This window comes from Manis javanica, chromosome X (genome assembly GCF_040802235.1).
Source record: "Manis javanica isolate MJ-LG chromosome X, MJ_LKY, whole genome shotgun sequence".
Classification (NCBI taxonomy): domain Eukaryota; kingdom Metazoa; phylum Chordata; class Mammalia; order Pholidota; family Manidae; genus Manis; species Manis javanica.
In genome coordinates this window covers 118,261,493-118,285,673 of record NC_133174.1, presented here as the reverse complement: position 1 = coordinate 118,285,673, position 24,181 = coordinate 118,261,493, and the positions used below count along the sequence as shown (strand labels likewise).

General features: G+C 36.2%; 1 protein-coding gene and 1 pseudogene across 15 annotated transcripts in view; one reads left to right on the top strand and one right to left on the bottom strand.

The window, feature by feature from the left end:
* Positions 1–7,732: 7,732 nt before the first annotated feature.
* The window catches only part of THOC2 (THO complex subunit 2), a 134,452-nt gene continuing 118,003 nt past the window's right edge, over positions 7,733–24,181 (bottom strand). For 8 of the 15 annotated variants that reach the window (XM_073227805.1, XM_073227794.1, XM_073227800.1 and 5 more), the window contains 6 exons: positions 19,247–19,381; positions 18,851–18,920; positions 18,611–18,768; positions 16,698–16,774; positions 16,178–16,223; positions 7,733–10,145 (listed from right to left, as the gene is read on the bottom strand). In XM_073227805.1, the coding sequence (XP_073083906.1) occupies positions 16,196–16,223; positions 16,698–16,774; positions 18,611–18,768; positions 18,851–18,920; positions 19,247–19,381 (468 nt within the window). In that variant the 3' untranslated portion in view covers positions 7,733–10,145; positions 16,178–16,195. Of the gene's footprint in view, positions 10,146–10,168; positions 11,782–16,177; positions 16,224–16,276; positions 16,775–18,610; positions 18,769–18,850; positions 18,921–19,246; positions 19,382–24,181 lie in introns of those variants that run through there. The other 7 variants (XM_073227798.1, XM_073227799.1, XM_073227795.1 and 4 more) reach the window with 7 other exon arrangements.
* Positions 8,426–10,288, top strand: LOC140847507 (tyrosine-protein kinase Fer pseudogene; annotated as a pseudogene).

Genomic DNA, 24,181 nt, shown 5'->3' with positions numbered 1-24,181 from the left:
GCCATGTATTGCTCACAGGTGTGCAGTGAGCTAATCAGCCAGGGCCAGGTGAGAATCCTGGCCACAGGAACTCTCATTTTATCCACATCACCCACAGAAATAAGCAGCCTCTGAAAGGGTTCTGTCCCTAATTGAGGTAAGAACAGAGGTACCAGAACTGCAGGCTGGTTAAACTCTCTAACTCCAAAATACTGCCTGTACATTAGAATCACCTGAGGGGCTACTTTTAAAACTATTCCACACTAAGTGAATATGATTCAGTATATTTGGAGGTGGGGGTCAGCTAAAGTTTCACAAGTAATTCTGATTCTGATGATTCCCAGTGTACAAAGTACTGGTATAAACATTACCACTAATAAGAATTCCTAACTGTTACTGAGTACATTTCATGTATTAGGTCCTCTTTATGTGCTTTGCATGTATTGTTAGATTTAATTCATCAATAGAACGGCATTGTGAAGACCAGGTGAGGAAATACAAGTGCTCATTCTCAGAGGAAACAGACAAGAAAAGTCATCTTGACATAGAGGCAATAACTTTTCACTTAACTATAAAGACATGGAAAATGTGATTAGCACTGATTAAGGCAATAAAAAGATTGGGGATGTCAGGCCTAGTCATGAAAAAAAGACTGAAAAAGGAAAACATCTTGAGGCAGCATGGAACAGTATCTGAACTGAGATAAAGAGCCTTTGCCTCTCAAATATGACCAGTCCTGGGCTGGTATAACAAGTTGGCTTCAAGGATTCTGCACTCAACCAAAATGAGTCTAAATTCCAAGTTCAACATTATCTCTCCCTCAGTGCCAACTTAGGGTTACTATTAGGCAGAAAAATAGATATGGGCAGGGTGAGAGAGAATAGGCCAGTAAAGCTCACTAAAAGGGACTCAAAGAGTTAACCAGATAAAACTAGAGAGCCACAAAGGACTCACAAGAGTTAACGAGTTAATTAGTTGAAGTTCCAAAGGCCAGGAGTAACTCAGAATGTCCAGATATTCCCCAGATAAAGTATCCAAGCAGAGCCTGTGTTTTCATTGTATCAATTAGATCATGCATTGTAAAATCTACTTAGTCTGCAAAAATGGCCCAGCTTATTCTTTAACTTAACCTATATGCTGTTTTTTTCCTCTTCCTTCAGCCCCTAATCAAGCAACTATGTAACCAGACTAATCAAGCAACTATGTAACCAGGGCAGGAGACAGACCTCAAAAGTGTAAACAAACCCATGTGGACAAAGAATGCTGACGTCCCAAACAGTCACCTACATAACCCTATTCTTAAGACAAAATTTCAAAGGAATTATAAATCACCTGTACACATCATGCTTTATGCTGACCCTTACCCAAAAAAGCCCTATAAAACCCCAAACTCTACACCCTTAAGTGCACCTCCTCTCTGAGGTTGTCCACACTCGCCTTTCTTCAAGCATGTCACTCTCTCTGTCCTACTTCAGATAAGTAGAGAGGGGCTACTGAGAGCTCTGATTTGGGCTTCTAAATTCCCGTCCCCTAGGTGACCCAGACAGAGCTGCAGCTATACGATCAAGCTCCTTAGTAGCCTGCCTGAAAATCTTCCTTTGCCTTTGGCAGTTCTCAGAATATAACCTCACTCCATCCAGTACTTGCTGCTCCCCTAAATCCTAGGGTGGTAGGGACTTAGTTCTCATGTTATGCAGACTCAAGCAGACACTGGACACCAAGTGGCCTGACTTTAGGAGTTGGCAAGGGATTATGCTCTATGCTGAGCAGCAGTTCAATGAGCTTCCCTTTCCTCCCTGTTATTCCTTCCTCTCTTGCTTTATTCAAGTAAACCTGTCCTTGTCTATCTTGACTCTGGCCCACTTCTCCCTTAGAGTATATTCAAATAAAACTTTTAGTGCACTTCACTACTGTTTCTCTGCCCTTCAGTCCTTTGTTGTGGTAGGGACAAGAACCGAGGAAAATTAACTTAACACCCTTAACAATACCAGACCCAAAAGACCTACACCCTCTAGGTCTGAGTAGAAATAGATTGGCTTCCTTAACATCCAAACCCTTAAGACTTCCCAGATCAACCTGTTAAGAACAAGACTTCCCAAATCATACCTAGTTTGAGGTCCTTCTGACCTTGAGTACTCACCATCATCTTAAAATGTAACTGGACTGCAAATATGCTATGAACACCTCATTCATTTTATATTTAATTTCCTGCCTGTGTCTTGTATGATAGTTTGTATTACTGACATCTTGGATCAATTCACAAAAGGTGTCTACATAATAGTACTTAGTGGCATACCTAATTACAACTGATAAATGTTCTTTGATAATGACGGTATATGTAACCCTAGGAGATAAGTACCACTACATACTACATGAAATTAGGATCAGGAAAGCCTTGAATATAATACAATGATATTCTGGTTAATATTTTGTGGGTATAAGGGTTTAGTATCTCTTTATCAGTCTGACACTCAAGTCCAAGGACACTTAGCTGCAATATGAAAAAAACTAGAGGTCAGACTAAGCTAGAGGTTAATTACCAAGTCATTTCCTAACTCCTATTCCTGAAATGAAGGCTACTTGTGACTTGCAATGATGCATTTCTCAAGTTTCTGTGCCCTGTGCTCAAAATCTCCTCCTTTCCTTCTTCCTCCATTAAACACCATTTAACAACATATCAAAGAAATTAAGCTTTGTTAATCTGACCTTTGTAAAAATAGTCATTAGAGCTTAAAACAGTACTTCAGAATCAGAAACAAAAAGCAATTACTGTAACATTAACATTTATCTTCTCAGGTTGCCACACTTCCTTTAGTTACTACTTCCAACATCCTGCCTATTGTCATTCTTAATTATCATGTTAATTGGTCTATAAATAAAACAAAATTTGTACAAAGTAGCATAAATCAGCGTATTTTAAGCAGTTCCTCTTTTTTTTTCTCCAGACCCAACATAATCTCTTTGGCCCTGTCAGTGTCTCTAGAAATGTTAGTTCGATTTAAAAAATGAAACATTTAGACAATGCTTCTGATAAACAGTAATATAGAAAATTAAGCAGGCTATAATATTATAAGTGTCATACTATTAAGAGGCAGGCTTAGAGATCAGTACCCATAAAAATGGAAAAAAAAAATTGAAAAGCTGGGCACAGCTGTTAAACTAATGACATCTATGTTATCTGTACCATGAAAACTAAGCAATGGTCACATGAGTTTTCTGATCTTTACAAACATATTTATAAAAAGGCTATATGTAAGAGAATGAAACTGGATTATTGTCTAACCTCATACACAAAAGTAAACTCAAAATGGATCAAAGACCTGAATGTAAGTCATGAAACCATAAAACTCCTAGAAGAAAACAGAGGCCAAAATCTCTTGAATATAAACATGAGCAACTTTTTCCTGAACACATCTCCTTGGGCAAGGGAAACAAAATAAAAAATGAACAATTGAACTTCTTCAAAGGAGAAATTCAGATGGCCAACAGGCACATGAAAAGATGCTCTGCATCGCTAATTATCAGGGAAAGGCAACTTAAAACCACAATGACCTATCACCTCACACCAGTTAAGGTGGCCAACATCGAAAAGACTAGGAACAACCAATGATGGTAAGGATGCGGAGAAAGGGGAACCCTTCTCCACTGCTGGTGGGAATGTAAACTAGTTTAACCATTGTGGAAATCAATATGGAGGTTCCTTGAAAAACTAAAAATAGAAATACCACTTGTCGGTCCCCTTCCCACCTCTGACCCGCAGATAAGGGAGGAGACGTGATGAGATATTGAAGACCTGAAAGGGCCAGCCAGGGTACTCAAGGCATAACAGCTCAAGAGCAATGTCGAAAAGGCACTCCTCATATTTATTGAGTAAATGAACTTATAATGAACTCGAACATCACTCTCCAGTCTTGAGTCTAGCCCAAGGACACAACGCTTCTCAAGGATACCAAAACTGTGTGAAGATGGCTCCGAGCCATGAAAACTGCTTTGGTTCTCATCACTCAGTCCTTGATTACACATCAACAGTGTGGGAAAAACAATCAAGTCATGTGTCCTTATACATTTGATTTCTGCATTACTTGAATTATGTATTAACTCCATCAATCCCATACCATTTGACCCAGGAATTCAACTCCTAGGAATTTACCCAAAGAAAACAAGTTCTCAGATTCAAAAAGACATCTGCACCCCTATGTTTACTGTAGCACTATTTACAATAGTCAAGATATGGAAGCAACCTAAGTGTCCACCAGTAGATGAATGGATAAAGAAGAGGTGGTACATATACACAATGGAATACTATTCAGCCATAAGAAGAAAACAAATCCTACCATTTGCAACAAGATGGATGGAGCTAGAGGGTATTGTGCTCAGGGAAATAAGCCAGGCGGAGAAAGACAAGTACCAAATGATTTCCCTCATTCGTGGAGTGTAACAACAAAGCAAATCTGAAGGAACAAAACAGCAGCAGACTCACAAACTCCAAGAAGGGACTGGCGGTTACCAAAGGGGAGGGGTGGGGAGGGCGGGCAGGGAGGGAGGGAGAAGGGGATTGAGGGGTATTGTTTAGTACACATGGTGTGGAGGGATCATGGGAAAGACAGTGCAGCACAAAGACAAATAGTGACACTGTGGCATCTTACTACAGTGATGGACAATGACTTCAATGGGGTATGGGGGGGGACTCGATAATATGGGTCAATGTAGTAACCACATTGTTTTTCACGTGAAACCTTCATAAGAGTGTATATCAACAATACCTTAAAATAAATAACTAAGTAAGTGAGCCTATCATAAATCACAGATTAGGAACTTTGTCCCAAATACGCAAAAATTTTTCCTGAACTGGTGCCTGGACCACTTAAGTTTGGTGTCATTATTCCTCACTAGGAGTTGAAGTGCTGGCCATCGGCTGACATTCAGGACCATTACATCCGTTTCTCATTTACTGAATAGACAGGGCAGACAGCAATTATACTAGTTGGGATGAGGATTTAATAATGTATATATTAACTGTCAAATCACTATGTTGTACACTTGGGACCAATATAATATTGCCTATCAACTACACTTCAATAAAAAAATACAAATAAATATATACATACATACATTTAAAAAAAGACAGGGCTGCTTCTTTATGAGAATGCAAAGTTGTTTCAGGCCTCACTGCCAGAAAATGTTCACCATGACTGGCTTTTTATTTGACACTCTAATTCCTGTAACTACATTACCTTCTCTGGGTGGCCTGCCACATTTCTCAGAGCTGATTCATGGCCAACGTGTATGTGACATTTTGGGAGTATTAAACTCATCTGGGGTATTAATTCTACCCAGAAATCAGATTTTCTCATTTACTTCTTAAATACCATAGCTTATGTTTTTTAATAGATCTTTTTTGGAACATGGCAGGGTAGAAATAAAACAATTACACAATTATCAGAAAAAAATAAGGCCACTACAATTTCCACCCATACTTGGCTAAGGTGCTTCCTTGAAATACAAAATGGCCCTACACCATGGCCCAGTGACTTTCCAACAATAAATTGCAGATCACTTGTAGATCATTTAACAAGGCAAGATGTGGTAATATTTGCCCTTACCATTTAAGACAAGGTAGATAGATGCACGACTGTCTTCCTTCTCACGAGCCTCCAAGAAAGGTTCAAGCATAGTTTATATAAAGATTTGAGAGCTCTTTGGAACAAAATCCAAAATCCAGAAAAACTTGACATGTTAGATCTTCTTGAGAATTGGGTGCAAGTTATAGACCCAGGAAACTGCACACACCACAAACTTGCATTCAGTTTCTGGTGGTCCATAGATATCTTCCACATCCATTTATGAGCTTGAAGAACTCCTTTCTAGAAAATGGCAATCTTAGACACAAGCCACTACAGCTCACAGCCTAAGTCCTGAGAGAAAAATCCTGTGTATTACATGATTTTCACGTAAAAGGTTCAAAGATGGGTAAGGGATTAGGGATAGCTCCTACTCACATTACTTAGTAATAAAATTCTCATACTGTGATTTACTGCCTCAAAATACCCTGCTTTTGCACACCGTCACTCCACATGATCAGTATGTATTGTAAAGCAGTAAGCCCTGCCTCAGCCAAACTTCCTTACCCAGGCCTATTACTCCTCACAGGACCTCCCTCCACCTAATATTAAATAGTTGGTGTTTGCCTCCAGTGACTAGAACGTAAGTTCCATGAGGGCAGAACTTTGTTTTGCTCAAGGGTGTACCTCTGGAGTGTGTAAGAGGCACTCAGATGTTTTTTGAATATTCTACAGGATTCTCTACAGCAGGTTTTTGCAAATAGTTTTACTGAACTCAGTCATGCTCATTCACTTACATACCACTTATGACAGCTTTCACACAATAATGGCAGAGCTGAAGACTTGCAAAGGGACCACATAGCCTGCAAAGCCGCAAATATTTACTGTATCTGGCCTTTAAGAAAAAATGACTGACCCCCAGTAGCATTCATTTGGTCCTTATTTCTCAAGCTAGATTGGAAGCACCCCAGGTACAGAAGTTAGGTCCTAATACTCCTTAGTGCCTAGAACAGAGTAGATGCTTAAAAATAGCTCAGTACACAAATACAGATTTCTGACATAAAATACAAATTATTCTTGTACAGTTAAATACAGAGTTAGTGTTTTCCATCCTCAATGCATTTCTAGCATGGGCACGAGCAAAGAATACCTATGTTCAATGTTTTGGGGGACAGAGAAGAGATACTGATACTAAGTAATAGTGAGCTTTCTAGTTCAAACTCACAATCATGTTATCTTTATAATGTGAATCCAACACAACTGGAAAGCTCCTCCTCGTTATGTTTCGGGAAAATGATTTTGAGGTGAACCACAGTTATTTTCTCAATGTCAAAATCACTTTTATGATGTATCATTTCTTTTTATGCCAGGCATATTATGGGTGCTCAACAGTCATCAAGTGGATCACTCTCTCAGAAGCATTGTGCTCATTAATTTTTGCAAATTACTATTACCTGAAAAAGGGCATCAAGATTTTTATCCCTTTGCCAATTCTAATATATGCTCATCATTTCCCAATCCTTTAAATTACAGACTTTATTGTCATTCTCTTAAAAAGTTTAATTTACATAGGTGTCATTGGTTTTAAGAAACTGAAGAGTAAGTGGCTAATTCTAGGCATGATTTCAGCGTGCGTGCAGAGGTGAACAAATAGAGACTTTTTCATATTAGGTATGTCATTTGAAAACACTGTAGCCGATGGACTAAGAAAGAAATGGGAAGAAAGGGCTAGGAACCTTACTGAATTATCTTCGCTAAGTTATTGTGAATAAGAAACAATATACACAATGATATACAATCACTTGAGAAAACTATTGTTTATTTAGAAAAAAGGTTACACTGGTAGAATTCGGTCAATAAAAAAATTTTCTTTTAAAAATGTCACTGTGAAACTTTCCCAGATGAAAGTTCAGCAATACAAAGCTTCTCTAGCTGTAGAATTAAACACAATTAACTTTTGATTCCCCCTCCCACCAATTTGTCTAACATAATTACAAGAAAAAATGGCCAAGGACAAGTGAGTGCTGGTACCTCCTTCTTTTTTTTCAACAGGTTTTAATGTTGTACACATACTATATAAAATGATTCCTAAGCATTGCATAAGACTGCTCTCACTTTGTTTTTAGTGACCGATATTAACAACAGGCCAAATAATAAATTTAAACTGAGTTTTAAAATGAGGTAAATTCAAAATGGTTCAATATTGTTTATTTTCAGTTTCAAACAATGGAAAGGAAGCATTTCAGGCTGAAACAACAAAAAAAAAAACCCCCAACTAAACTCAGGCAATACTTAGTTAACCTAAAATGAAATTCTGTACACATGTAACCTTATTTGCTTTTTGGAAACTGTATGCAGCACATTGTGCTAAAAATATGGAATAATTAACACTTTCAGTCATTTACTGAAAATAAACATGTAGAAACTAAGCAAAAAGTTAAAAACATTAACGCAAAACTCAACTTCTAAGTTTTCAGCATGGAGCAATAAAGCAGATAACTGAATAATTTAAGTAGATGCAAATGGACCAGCCCTCTTCGTTCGTAATTCTTGGCAATCTACTCAGGAACATTAATTTCTTGATGCAGCGGAACAATTCCATTCCAATCTCATCTGAAAGAAAGAAGGTGATCATGTTGACAGGCAGAAAAGGAAAGGAGGAGAAAGGCAAGGAAGAAGGGAGGGAGAGAGGAGGGGAAGGGGGAAGATAGAGGGGGAAGAGGGAAAGCAGGAGGGAAGGAGAGGAGGAGAGGAAGAAAGGAAGGAAGATTGATTTAAGAAAGAAATCAGTTGAGTTCTGTCAGTAACAAAGGCTTGAATAAAGTCTCTCAATGGGGATGAAAATTATCTGTGTATTTTTGATCACCTACTCTTAGAAACCATTAATGACAGGGTACATTATGATGACTTTTTAAAAAAACAGTGAATATTTGGCTATGAGAGGGAGGGATCAGAGGAGAAAAAGGAGGGAAAAATGAAATAGAAGTAAAACATTCCACAGGGGCAAGCAATAGCTTGTCAAAAGTAAACAGAACACACAGCAATGAAAAGGAATTAATTTTACATGATCAACAACAAAAAAATGACATTTCATTTTTCACAAGGACACAATTTTAACAGTGACTTATATTAAGATGCAGTGTCTGCTAAATTATAAAAATTGCTTTAAAAATATATTGACTTAATTATACTCATTTCCTTTTATGTATTGACATTTTTTTCAAATACTGCATATTGAAATAAATTCAAACATGATCATTACAACATGTGGCAAATAGCTTCATATCTGCCTAACATTGTTCTCAAATTTTAAACTAATGCTTAATGCATTAAACTTTATTGACAAAATACTACATTCAAATATTTCATAAAACCAGAGCTAGAAGGGCCTTAGAAATCATATGCATGATATGCTGACAAATAATTTACATACTGTTTCTATACAGCATTCTGTTTATACCAAGTATAATCTTGACATTACCAATTGTAATTGTAGATACACTAAAGTTGAACTTATAATTTTAATACCTAAAATTCATTGTTCATGTCCATCATTTATGACAGATAAACAAAATGTGGTACACATTCATACAGTGGAGCATTATTCAGTTATAAAAAGAAATGAGGTTCTGATACATGCTGCAACATGGATGAACCCTGAAAACATAATTCTAAATAACAGAAGCCAGACACAAAAGGCCACATATTTCATTATTTCATTTTTATGAAATACCTGAAACAGGCAAAGTCATGAAGACAGAAAGTACATTATTTGTTCCAGGGGTTGGGGCAAGGGGAGAATTCGGGTCTCTTTTTGGGGTGATGGAAATGCTCTAGAATTACTGGTGATTGTTACAACTTAGTATATATACTAAAAACCACTTTTAAATGGCAATTTTTATGTTATGTAAATTTCATCTCAAATTTTTTAAATACCCCCCAAAAAGTCAATGTTCTAATAAACAGTATCATGATATCAGTAGATATATAGGGCCATAAGTAGAATAATAAATTGATTTTCAATCATTAAGACATCACAATAGAATTACATCAATGATAGTTTTGATGACGTATTTAAGGGCATATCAAAGGATAAAACTGTTGTTGCTGTTAAAATATATGAAGATGATTTTTCCCAGGAACTGAAATTAAAATTTTAACATGATTCCAAAATCCTCAAGCAATATAATCATCCCAATATTGTCAAGCTTATAGGAGTTCACACACAAATACCGCCTATCTACAACATTAAAGAATTGTTTCCAGGAGGTGATTTCCTGTCCTTTCTGAGAAAGGATAACTAAAACAGTGAAATTTTCATTAGATGCTGCTTCTGGATGGTGAATCTTGAGTAAAAATTGTATACACAGGGACCTTGCTGCAAGAAACTGCCTGGAGGTGAAAACAATATTCTGAAAATCAGTGACTTTGGAATGTCTTGTCAAGAGGATGGTGGTGTGCATTCATCTTCTGACTTAAAGCAGACTCCGATTAAATGGACAGCACCAGAAGCTCTTAGTTAGGGGAGAGAATGTTCTGAGAGTGATGCATGGAGCTTTGGCATCCTCCTCTGGGAGACCTTCAGCTTAGGGGTCTATCCATACCCTGGAATGACAAATCAGCAAGCACAAGAGCAAGTGGGAAGAAGATATGGGAGGTCAGTCTCTCAGCAGTGTTCAGAGCATATTTATAAAATAATGCTGAAGTGTTGGGATAACAAACTTGAAAAGTGCACCCAAAGTCAGTGAACTTCAGAAAGAACTGCCATTAAGAAAGTCACACAGTGCTTAAACAGTGCCAAACTCAGCCTTCAGGACTCTATCCCTCCAGCAGAGTAGTATTTTCTTCTCATTAACAATGAATTTATACCACATTGCCTGGAACATTCTTCCAGGGTTTTTTTAAAGTAACTGTTTTTTAAAAAGTATGTGCCACTTTAACCACTGTAAATAAGAAAAAGGCTCTAAATGCAAGAGATCACAGAGATCTCTCTTTTTCACACCTAGGCCTGTTGATGTTTCTGAAAGGGTTTCAGTTCAGAGCTGCGTGTCCTCCAGCCTAGACACTTCTATTCTACCAGGGCTATAAACTGCCTTGGAAATACCATGTTTGCAGGACACATTCCAAAAAAGCAGGCCTTCCACTCTGCTAAGACAAGATTATATCTGTAAACATCACTTTCTAACTGGGAATTGTCTGGGCATCCTTGGGCTTCCCCCACCCCCTGCCCTTTTTTTTGGCCAGACATAGGCCCTATTTATTATATACTAGTAAAGTCATTTCCCTATATTCCACCACGCCCTTCTCTGTCAGGGCATCAGGAAACTATTGCATGAAATGCCCTCAAAGAGCACCTTCTCAGAGTTGACACAGCTGACTTTAAATGATGTTATAGAGTGGTGACATCAAGAAGCAAGTTTGAAAAGTTACGGTCGTCTGGAGAAAAGAGCAGCTAGACTGGTGATCAACACAGAGAAGAAAAGCAAATATAAAACCAGCCTTCTTATCAGAGGTATACCTCATAAACACACACATATACTTTCTAATTTTATGATCACATTCACCAACAAGGTCCTAAGAAATGTTTCAATAGTTCTCAGATTCCTCATAAAAGAGCCCTCGTGATGGCAACAGAATTTTTTTTAGAGAAACCATAAACTACAAGCCCACCAAATTCATTATTTTTGGTTCAGTGTCTTCACCTCAAAGGAAGTATCCCTGAATTTAGTTCCCTTCATTTTCACGACTGTCTGAAGCTGTCAGGGTTTCATGATCCTACTTCTCACACATACACACACACCACCCCGAGTAGAAAGACATATACGGGTGAAGGTGACAATTAAAAAAAATGAAGAAAGAAGTTATAGGAAAAAGACAGGGACAACCCTCCTAATTCTTCATTATTCCTTCATTTACCTATATAGCACTATCTAGAAATTCTTATCATGGCAAACACAGTCCCTGAGATGTTCCATGTAGATAACATATAACACAGTTAAAACGAACTGAATCTTAGCATACTCAGGATAAATGCATGTGTAAGGATAGTGCCACTTAGAGGTAAATGTGGCAGGGGAGTCTTTTAAATGCTCACACCCATGTCTAGATAAAAAAACAGCACAGCACACCGTAGCAAATATTTGGTCTACCTTAAGTGGAAGAACAGAAACAGAAAAATCCTCTTGTTCTCTCCAACTATTTGGTGTCCATGAATACCAGTGCACAGAACTCACACCTAGTACTTTAAAGAGTATAAAGGATGATAATAAAGGGAAAAATAGTTTGTGTCTATCATTTCAATCTCCTAATGAAACTTTCACACACATTTAATGATTACTACACATAGACCCAAATGCAAGCATAATAAACCTACTCTCAAAAAATATGTTGCAGCAGCACACAAAGCAATTTATCCTTATACAGTATACTATCAAATGCTGTAAATAAACTGAATCTTCTTTTGAGGGCAAAAACAAAACAAAAAAAGCCAGTGCTATTTCTAATCAATCCCCAAGAGATGTACATGTGCTATTAAATTTAACAGAGTATCTGAAACACAGCAGGTAATAAATAAAAATACTTGACTGATTAGAAGGAAGTGATGACATTACTGCCTTCAACAAGATCACAATCTAAGGAGAGGGTCATATGACACACTTGTATATACACAGGAATCAGTGGCTAGGACTCTGTAGGCAAGGTGACACACACACACATGTAAGCAGTGGGGAACTACTGAGAAAGAAATTTAACTGAACACTCCCTACTCTAATACATACTACCAGCATCTAGGGCTATGCCTTGAAATGGCAAAATATTCCTAAAATAAGCCATCTTTGAGCACTTAGTAGGTCAGTTTCCAAGTACAGACTGAAGAAAAAAGTCTCAGAACAGGAATTACAAATCAGTTGTTTGCAGGAGCCAGTACATAATGGAAACAAATGAAGTGAGCTGGATGGGGACAGACTGAGGTAAACTATAAAAAAAAAAGACTCACTCTATATGAGGGGCACAAGTACCTAGGTGGTCTAGCTGATTGTTGCTATGAAGAATTCAGGACATGATGTTGCCAGATTTTCCAGTTCTTCAAGAGGAACCGATATTTGGATTTTGTCAACTCTTCATTTTTAAAGGCAACCAATTTACAAAATGGTAAATATTGTGTGAGATCAAAAAGGCACACCTAACAAGCCACATTTTGCCCAAGGTCTGAGAATTTGCAACCTTGGTTTTAAAGGGTGAGAGAATTAGGACACATATGAAACTGGAGGTGAAAGATGGACCTGCAAAATGTATTAGGCCTCACTGGAGTGAAGGATTAGAATAGGAATGTAGTACATTATAAACACAGATGGAAAGGTTAGAGCTAGTTGCTCATGTTCTTTGAAACTAAGAATCAAAGTCCAAGAAGATCGAGCTTCTCAAAGTCTGTGAGCAAGTCTCAGTTTAGCACAGCACCTCCTTCACAAAAGGACCCATGAATTGAAAACCACACACATCAAAGTAAAACTGAGAAGCTAAGAGATGGTTCTATCAGGAAAACTTCAATAGGCAGAATTTTAAAAGATGAAACTATGAGAAAAGGTTAAAGGCAAAGCAGCTAATAGTGTTCGAGAGACTAAATCAAGGATATGTAAGATGAATTTGGACTTTAGCAATAATAAGTAATAGTAAAGATACAAAGAATAAGCAAGCATAAAGGGTTTTGCAACTAAAAATTATGAGATAGGAAAATAATACAGAAGACTTTGGAAGGAATGAATCTGAGTCAAGAGCCACTGATTCCTCTCAGTGTATTTCCATACCTCTAATATTAATGTTTCTGAAACCAGGTGATACTTGCAAATCAATGTTATTTTCCTACTCACCCTTCCCCAAAAACAGTTCTAGAAATCAACAATGAATCTTACTATTAATGATATCTTTGAATCATGAGAATGTGTCATATGCAGCAGCTCTCCTTTCTGTATAATGTAACATAAATTAAAAACAGAGCAGCTATTTGAAGTAGCCTGATTTGAAGTAAATAGTGCCAATCAGAAATGCTGAGAACTCTAAGAAAATAAAAGGAAGAACAACAGAAAGACCTGACCAACCCTAGAATGTATCCAATAGAAGGAGGCAACCAGAACAGCCAGAAAAAGGGAAAAAATCAAGCAGAAGCTCACAAATTAAAAGTATACTCAAGAAGAAAGTATAGGACATAGTTGTCAACAAGAAACTGAACAGGATGAACATCAAGCTCAATGTACCTTAAAAGGTTATCTGAACTTAGAAGCTTTACTACAAGACCACTAACCTAATATCTAACACCCAGGCCAGTCTTCTCATGCCTTTAGTCCTGAGAGATTTAGTCCTGAGAGGTAAAGCACAAATCCATGGACCATGCAAATAAGAACTCCCAAGAAATCTACAGCATAATCTTCATATACCAATTAGGCAGTGAGTGAAGAGCAATGTATAAAATCACAGTAAAAGTTCTCAGTGACAATGGTTGGGCCATTCTTAATGAAGATTTAAGAGGGAGATTTTCCTGTTTCTTTAATAAAGAGGCCATGTGAAAGTAAAAAGCAAAATGGCAAACTAAAAGAAAGGTTAAGGTAAATAATAAAAAAAAAGAAGATTGGCCATTTGATAGCTAAGTACTTCATAAACATTATCACACTGAATCCCCCCCCAAAAACCTCATGGAAACTACTATCCCCTTATTTTGGAAATGAGAAAACAGGTAGAGAGAAAGGTGGAAACAGTTGAGCAAGACCTGTTAGGTAGTAAGTGTTGGAAAACAAATTCAAACTCAGATCTGTCTGAATTTAGCACCCCACCAAATGGCACCATTTTGGCAGAAATAAGTATGCAGACATTTTAGAATGGATGGTCTAACTTGGTACCAGACTACTGGTTCTGTAATCTGAGAGAGAATCACTTATTAGCAATCTCAATAAAACCAATTTGCATTTCACGAGTAACCACTTTTGTCCTTGCTTGTGAAATGCTATACTCTGTAAGCACCAGCTCTGGCATGACTCTAGGAAAAGAGGACAGAACTTTGGAGCTGATGAAGAGGAGGAGATGAGGGAGGGGGAACAAGGGAGCAAGAGGAGAAAAAGAAATAAATAAGAAAATCATTTTCTAAATGATATCTGGGCAGGAACACAGAATGGTAACTGTAGTATATGAAGCCCACACATGGACAACTACAGCATAATCTTATTAGAGAAGGTAACAAATATACATAATTGAAGTCTGAAAAAAAAATCAAAGCAGTGGATCAAAATTAATAAAAACTAAAATTTAAATTAAAAAAAGAAAGATTAAGAGTTTATAGTTAACTAGAGAAGAAAGCAAAGTTGTTGGGGCAGGGGATGGCTAGAATTGAAGAATAAGCAATTAATGTATCTTTTTCAATCTCTCAAATTTAAAAAAGAACCTACTAAAGTCCAAATGCTCTGTCTTAACTCTCGTTCACCCTCCTCCAGTATCCAGCTAACAAGCACAGAGTAACAGAGCAGGAAAAGCACACCGCCTGTCAGGAAGCTTCCTATCTGGCAACTTCAAAACCCTGCTTTGGCAGCTAAAATAAATACGACAAAAAGCAACCCCTAATGCTCACGTACTCTTACACAGAACGGGCTCTCAGACAGTTCTCACTCCTAATTTAAGCAACTGCAAACAGCCTTGGTTATCTATCTGGTTTCGTAAAAGATTAGAAGCAGCAGATAATATTAGGGGGAGGGTACAGACAGCAAGTATACTTGATGTCATTAAATGGTGACAGTTAATATGGAAGCAAGAAAATGGGGTACAAAAAAAGAGTCAACAACTTCAAATACAGCCATCTCCAACCATTAAAAGAAGAGGGCAAATCATCCTACATACTTCCATAATCCTAAGGCATCACTCAGATGATGATCTGAGTGCTCAAGAAAGACTAAATTAGGTTCTGAACACTCTGTCCACTAAGATAGAGTGGACTATAGCTCACATACAATTTACTTAAGATGGCTGAAATGCTTTTTAAATTTCATAACACTTAACTTCCTCAACAACAAAGCCGCGTATTCAAAATTCCAGAATGAAAAGCATGGACCATGTTTTTAGGCTTTGCAAAAAACATGGGCAGTGATAGAAAAAGAGGCACAAAAACTTAAAAATCTCTGCATAACGGCTTCATGAAAAAGCAATCAAGAACAGAGAACAGGTAAAGAACAGAGAACTACATTTGAGTTTTGGCTCTATCAGCTACTATCTCTGTAACCATCTTCAACTTAGTCTCTGTCTCAGTTTCTTCACCTATAAATGCAGATACTACCACCACCTACAAGGCTATATAGGTAATTTAAAAAGGTAATAAATTATCCAGAGAAGATGGGAATGAGTGGTGAAGTAAAGCAGATGTTCTTAAATACATCTTGATGCAAAAAAAAAAAAGTGTGGCTAATCTGCAAGCTTAAAATGAAAACAGCTTAAAAATAACTGTGAATCTTGTTTTGCATCTATACCCAAACACCTGATCATCGTATTTACATGAAAAATTCTAGTTATATCTTGCAAAATGGATCTAGTTTCTTCAACATTATCAGACCTTTATTTTCTATTTCTATCTTTAAATGAAAAGAAGGTGAGAGAACACTCACCTTGACTCAAAGTCTTCATTATCTGTGCTTGTCCGAGGACTTATGAGTAGATGACAAATTAAGAGAAAACAACTTTGGGAAAGAAAAAAAAAAAGAGAACAGCATCTCATCTTTTAGTACAATCCCTCAGCCCGCAGGCCTAATTGGCTCTGACCAGCCTGGTGGCCTCCAACTCTACACTCTATCAGCTCTGCTCATCTGCCCCATCATCCTGCCCTTCTATTCCCCATGCCCTAAGCCTAAGGGACTTTGTTCCTTTTCTTCCTCTCAGCGCTAATACAGCCAGAGGGCATCTAAATCCCTTAGAGGCATAAAACAACCTCAGTCACCACAGAAGTTAAAAAATAATCAAGTCTCCCACTTCCACATTTCATGTATTTGAGAGGGTTAACTGGAGAGACCACTTAAAAGCTAATAAGCCTTTTTAGGCCATATACTATAAGGGTACAATTCTAAACATGACCAGTATCAAAGCTTTCCATTATACTGATTAAAAACATCAATAAGATGAAAAGGATATTGTTTCTTCTCTTCCTTTCCTCCTGAACTGTCCCGTTTCTCTTTCTTTTCTATCTTTTCTTTATCATGCCTGGACTCCTATAAGGAATGGTGGAATTAGTTCGGGAAGGGAAAACCAATTATAAAAAATCAGCTCAAAATCCTTTTTCATCACCCACCAGTCATAAATTTTTCTTCAAAAACGTATTTAATAAATATGACACCAAAAGCACAAGCAACAAAAGAAAACATTGGACTTCATCAAAAGTGCAAACTTTCATGCATCAAAGAACACTATCAAGAAAGTGAAAAGGCAACAACCTACAGAATGGGAGAAAAATTTTTGCACATCATGTATCTCATAATGGTCTAGTACCCAGACTACATAAAGAATTCTTATGACTGACCAACAAAAAGACAATCCAATTAAAAAATGGCCAAGGCATCTGAATAGACTTCTCCAAAGAAGGCATACAAATGGCCAACAAGCACATGAAAAGATTCTCAACATCATTAGCCATTAAGGAAATACAAATCAAAACCATGAGATACCACTTCAAGCCCATGAGGATCGATATAATAAAAAGCAAAACAAAAACAGAAAATAACAAGTGTTGGCAAGGATGTAGAGAAATTGGCACCCTCACACATTGCTTGCAGAAATGTAAACTGTGTAGCCACTGTGGAAGTTTGGCAATTCCTCAAAAAGTTAAACATAACATTACCATGTAACCTAGAAATTCCACTTCTGGGTATACACACAAAAGAACTGAAAACAGGTATTCAAACAAATACTTCACAGCACACAAATGTTCATAGCAGCACTATTCACAATGGCCGAAAGGTGGAAAACAACACAGAAGTCCATCAACTGAGGATAAACAAATGTTGTACGTCACACTAGGGAATATTATTCAGCCATAAAAAAGAAACGAAGTACTAATACATGCTACACAATGGAAGAATTCCCAAAACATTATGCCTAGTGAAAGTAGTCAGACTACATTATTATACAATTCCATTTATATGCAATATCCAAAATTGGTAAATTTATAGAGACAGAAAGCTAGATTAGTAGTTGCCAGGGGCTAAAGGGAGGGAGAAATGGAGAATGATAGCTTAATGGGTATGGGGTTTCCCTTTGGGGTGATGAAAATATTTTGGAACTAGAGATGATTGCACAACATTATAAATATACTAAATGTCACTGAATTCTACACTTTAAAATAATTAATGTTATGTTATGTGAATTTTACCTCAATTGAAAAAATACTTATTAAAAGGAGCAGCCACCTTTTTAAGAACTATTAATATATGGAATACATTTTTAATATATACCATAATAATGCTTAATAAACACTTTAAACTTTAGTAATGACTTGCTTATTACTAAATCATTACTTTATGGCAAATGCATGAGATATGTTTTGAATATCATTCACTAATATCTAAGAAAATGCACACTACCTAATTTGAAAATCAAAAAAAAGTTTGCAAACAAGTTTATCAGGAGAAAATGTTATAGAAATATGTTTAAAAACCACAGTTAATAAAGACTGTATGACAATGTAAGGATCAGGGAGAATACATCTGACCATATTTTAATCTCATGAATGAAGAGAAACTAAAAGCACCGTTGGCAGAGAAAAAAGAGAACACAGAAAGAAAGGCTGAACCATGAACAGAGAAGTAGGTGGGAGTGGAATGGAGAGGAAAGGAATTTTACAAGTAAACCAATTCTACCTTCCCAGTAATTTGGGACTGAACTGGCTCTAATTCCCCAAAAACCTGCCCTCCCTCAAAGCCTCCTCCTCTTCCCACCTCCAAATAATTAACAGACTATTTGTGACTACAAAAAACCCCTCAGTATTTGCTAAATTTTCAGAGTTGGCTTTCTAAGAAAAACCATATTGTTCCTTTGTTCCCCTAATTTACCTTTTTGCCACCGGAGGAGATTTTATCCATCTTTTCAAATTTAAATGAATCGCCGCTTTTTTCTTTGCCTGAAGATTTTGACTTATTTTTTTCCTTGTCTTTCTCATTTGGATAAGGAGACTCACATGGACTTTCACTTTTGCGCTTTGAAACCCCCACTAAAATTATAAAAAAGAATCATGAAAGCCTCTTCTAATTAAGGGTGACGACTGCTTTGAAAGTATTAATAAATCTACCTACTTGTTCCATTTTCCTCTTTTCGTCTCTTGGTTAAGTCTGGTGGCACTTCACGGTCATTGTTTGAGTGATCCTAGAACCAAGAATCGTGAACTACATTGATCAAGAGTTTATGTTTTTGTTTTATTAAAATATTACTCTTATACAAGAAGGGCATAGCTAACTAGCATTGGAGAGTATTTGCCATAGTTTCACATACTTGGTAAAATGACATGAAAGACAAGCAGAGCTGGTAGAAATTATTAGAAGATCCTTATTACTGCAGAAGATTCACACTTTAAGATGAAAATACCAGTTACCAGACTGCCATGCAACAAACTAGTACTTTTAAAAAGGCAACAAAACATGCTACTGTATATGATAATAGCTTTCCAAACTAGTTTTAAAAAAATTACAAACCCTTTTCCGCTCTTTCCTGTCCTTTTCATCTTTTTTCTCTCTTTCTCTGGATCTTTCCCTTGACTTGTCCAAATCTTTCTTGTCCATTTCTCTCTCCTTACTCTTGGACAGTAGTGGAGTATGATTAATGTAGAGCTGTTAAATTAAGGCAATATTACTAAAGATTATTAGTTTTCCAGTATTGGCATCATTTGCTTGATTGTTTATTTAATGAAAGATAATTGGTAGTTAGACCCAAAGTCAAAACTGGTCAGCGGTCTGGATTATGAGAGGTAAAATAAAAAGAGGACACAAATTATGCAAAGACTTCGATTCCTGGCCATATAAAAACGATCATTTAAACCCAGTCAGTGAATTCTTGCCTCAACTAAGACTCATTAGTAAATCTGTAAATTAGTAAATAGCTCCAGTTCCTTATACAGCTTTTATGAAGACCTGTAACTATCATCACAAGAGTCCATATATGAAAAATAGTAACTAGACTTTCTCTACTGTGAAAAAAATACAAGCCTCTACACAATCACAGAAATTTTGAATAGTTTTACCATCCACTGATAGGCAATTGAGACAGTGAACAGAAGTATAAAAATAACCAAGCTGTAACTTTACTAGTCTTTTCTGCCTCAGCATACACCATGCATAGATTATCCTAAATTATTTTTACAAATGTAAAGGCTGTACATTCTTTACTTCAGAAAGCACTCCAATTTACATCAAATAATCACAACTGACTATGAAATTTGTCTAATTATTGGTTCTAAATAGTCCAGAAAACCATATAGTCATCTGAGAATGATGAAACAACTCAAAAAGACTGAAAAATGATGAAATAATGTTCTCTGCCTATTCTTTCTCTGCCAAAAGACCCAGAGGCAATAAAAACAGCCAAAGATCAAAGATATGCTAACTTTAAATAATTAAAAAGATGACCTTACTTATGCAAGTTGTTAATATGGAAATCTATTATAAAAGAAAATATGAAGGAAGTAATCAGATACCTAACCTTATGGCATTTATAACTGTGCTACAAGCTTATGTTTAAGACATTATATGTATTAGGCAGCAGAATACGGACTAGAACTCATTACATAACTACACAATTCTAGATACACCTTAGGAATGAAAAGAATAGTGAGGCAAAAGTCAAGTATTTTTACATGAAGAAATCCTTTGATATTCAAAAGAATATATGAAAGAAGACAACCATCAGTCTGAAAATTTAAAGAAACACATTTTTTAACACCATCAAATATTTTCAATTCAGTTGGCTCAGAAATACTGCCATAGCAATGCAGAAGTAGATTCTTTAAAATTTCATTGTGTAAAAGTTGATGATCAACTGAAATAGACAAAATGTTTATTAATAACAAAGAGCAAGAGAATGAGAAACAATCATCAAAGTGCTTGTCCAAAAGGTACTCTTGCTGGATATAGTGCCCTAAATGACACTCAAGATTTTCTAACTGTAACATTTATTCATGTCTTAATACTACTCATGAAACTGACAGACAAAAGAAATAATATATTACTGCAATACTCAAAGATTTCCCTAAGTGAAGTATTGCCCAATTCTCCTGATTAAAAAAAATTTTTTTTATTACAAATGAGCAGGCACATGCACACACAGCCTCCACAAGAATCAAGTTTTTAACTGTGTCTAACTTGAATTCTGTATTGCAAAGAATTGAGAAACCTAGAAAGTCTTAGTTTAGAAATGTACCCAATTCTATTTCTTCTTTCTACCCTTTAAGAATAGTTTGGATCACAATACCCTTTTCTACAAAAACATATCATCTCTCACTGCACAGAGAATAAATGCATACAACTTAGCATAGACATTCCAAGTTCTTCACAATCTTTGCACAATTATGTCCTGCTATGAAGCAATCCAATGTATTCGTGTTGTGACTACCACTGCTTCCTAACACCCTGTCCTTCCCAGCAGTTCTCAGGTGCTCCCTTTTATCTTAATCTCCAAAGACTAAAGACAGCTCAAAAGCCATTAACACTTCAACCATCCTTCAACTCAATTTCCGGTGAACTCTTGTATTATTTCATATAACCTTTTTTGTGACAGGTTATTTCCTACCAATTTCGTGGCTTTTATTTTTGTCCATACATAGTTTCCGTATGATAGGGGAGCTAATATGTCTTTTCTACCTTTACACACTTCCCAGTGCCTTGTACACACAGTGAGTACTCAATACAAGTTTGAAAAATAAAATCAGTGATTTGTTAAAATGATCTGCCTGTAGCATTGTTGGGTTTTGTTTCTGATTTGCTTTCAGTTTCGGCATTGGGATCATTAGGTCCAAAAAACAATTTGATAATTCAAAATCTGTGTAAGAGAACATTTTCTTTACTTAGGCTACAATGTATAAAGATGGGCTCAGAATTCAAAGCTGAATTGTTTTTAAGGTGGTTATTGTTGCCCTCTTAAATTACAGAGCAGCCTGTGGCATCTTACTACACTGATGGACAGTGACTTCGTGGGGCATGGAGGGGACTCGATAATATGGGTGAATGTAGTAATCATACTGTTTTTCATATGAAACCTTCATAAGAATGTATATCAATGATGCCTTAATAAAAAAAAATTACAGAGCAGCCTGGTTAAAGGAACAAGCTTTTCTCACACTTTCTTCATCAATATAGCTGCTGGAATAGCTAGGTGAAAACACAACTGACCAAAAGTGGAAATATGAAAGTTAGAATTTGGGGGTTAAAAGGTGAACTGAGAGAAAAGATTTAGATACTAAATTAGGCTTAGGCTTTTCTCCCTTTAATTAATCTTACTTGAAAGGACAAGTCCATGTTACTTTTACCACTGATTAGAAAGTGAAAATAGTAAATAATTTAATAAAAAAGAGGATCCCAGGGACAAAACATAACTAAAAGGTTAAACAAAGGAGGGAAACAATTTTATATGTCTGAGTGACAAGGTAACATGAAAAAATAGACACACGTCTTTCAAATCCTCTAAAAAGTAAGAGCTACCCCAGGAAACACTGAGTTTATACAGATCATCAATTTTAGAGATCAAAGCCCAGCAAAATTTTTTAAAGACATTCATATGCTATTAAATTTTCCTAGACACATGAAAATGCAACATCAACTCCTATGCAGACCAGTAAACACTGGTTGTTTGATGAAAGGCCAAAGGCATTAAGAGTTCATTTCAAATATTTACTGATCACCTAACCATATTGTCAAGGTACCATATACTAAGGACTAAGGACCTGAAAAGTGGTTGAGTCACAATTTTTAGAAGCATATTCATATGCCATTTTCAAATTTTTCCGATTGAATGTGGAATAAATCTACTGAATTTTAAATGCCCACAAAATCATCATCTTTTTTAAGGGGGAGGAGAGACTGACTTGAATCGCTGTAATTTAAACAAGATGAACACACTAAAGGAGCTAGGAACCCTTTCAACTACTGTTGAAGCAGGTGCTAAGAATCAAGGAACTATAATTTTTGTTGCAACATTTTTTCATTGTGGTAAGAACATTTGAGGAACCTTAATTTTAGTCCAAAATTTGGCACTAACAACTTATATGCCACTGAGAAAGGATCAAGAACTTTGGTCAGTTTGTCAAAAAAGATGCTACCACCTGCTCTATCTACCTCACAACGCTGTTATAGCATGAAATGAGATAACATATGTTCATCTCACATATGTTTTATTTTCAAAAGATTTTCACAAATATAAGAAACCATAATCTTCATCAATGATCAGAAAATGCAGTTAGCTGTAACAGCAGGTTTCAAACTGCTTCAAAGTATGTTTCAGGAAATAAATACTCACAAGGTAACATTGTTAATCCATGAATTTTAAATAGCCCACACAAGCCACTGATGGTTAAGACTAACATACACAATCTGGTTATGAAAACCTACTATATTGTAATACATATTTAATTTAGCCAATAAAAAGTTACTTTAAAAGAAAGCATTCGCAGTACAGCTGATAGTCTTGATTAATACAGGACAATCTAAAAACAATGCTATGAGTTCAGAATACAGGCACATTGGCTAATCTAAAGTGTTAAAAATTAGTCCTCATTTGCCATTGATATTTCATTATAAAGCTACAGAGCTAAAAGCAGTAATGTCAACTGATTTTGTTTCAAAATTTCATTTTGCATTGGTCCACCAGTAAGAAATCATACTTAGCAGATATAAAAGGAGGCAAAGTAGAAAAGCAGAGTGAAAAGAGGGTACAAGTTTTATCATAAAGACAAAATAACATGAACAATGGACAATTCAACTACAATAAAATGAACTCGTAATAAGATACACAAACTGCACATTATTCTTAGTAGCAGAATACTCAAGAAAGTAGAATAATAGGCAAGACTTAATACTGACATGTAAACACAACCATCAAGTTGAGTATTCCCCTTCTGGAGAAAGATTAGTTTACATTAACCATATTTCTTGATATTATACAACTACCAAAAAGGTAGCTTGGCAGAGGCAATAATATAAGACTTTTATGGACTGAGATGGGCTCAGTTTTTAGAAAGTTATGTGAATGTATCAAATTTATTTTTTGGTCTTTTGAGTTGTCTAAAAAAAAAATCAGAAAACAGCCTGACAGATTTGTTTTGAGAAATTAAATAAGTCAACTCCCCAAAACAAACCAACAACCCATTCCCCAAATGTTAAACTTATTTCCAGATTTTAAAGCATAATAGGATAATGCATAACACAGCAAGTAAGGAGAGATTATAAGAATGTCCCCACATCACACACATTTGATAACAATCTCAGTAAAAGGGGCCACTGTCATCCATTGTTTGTAATAGGTATTTTTAAAGGTTATTCTATTAGCTTACTGAACACTTACTAGGGCGAGGGCCATCTACTAAATAAATGAAGTAAAGAATTTTTTGTTTTACTTAGGCATGATGATTTTAAAAGACTCAA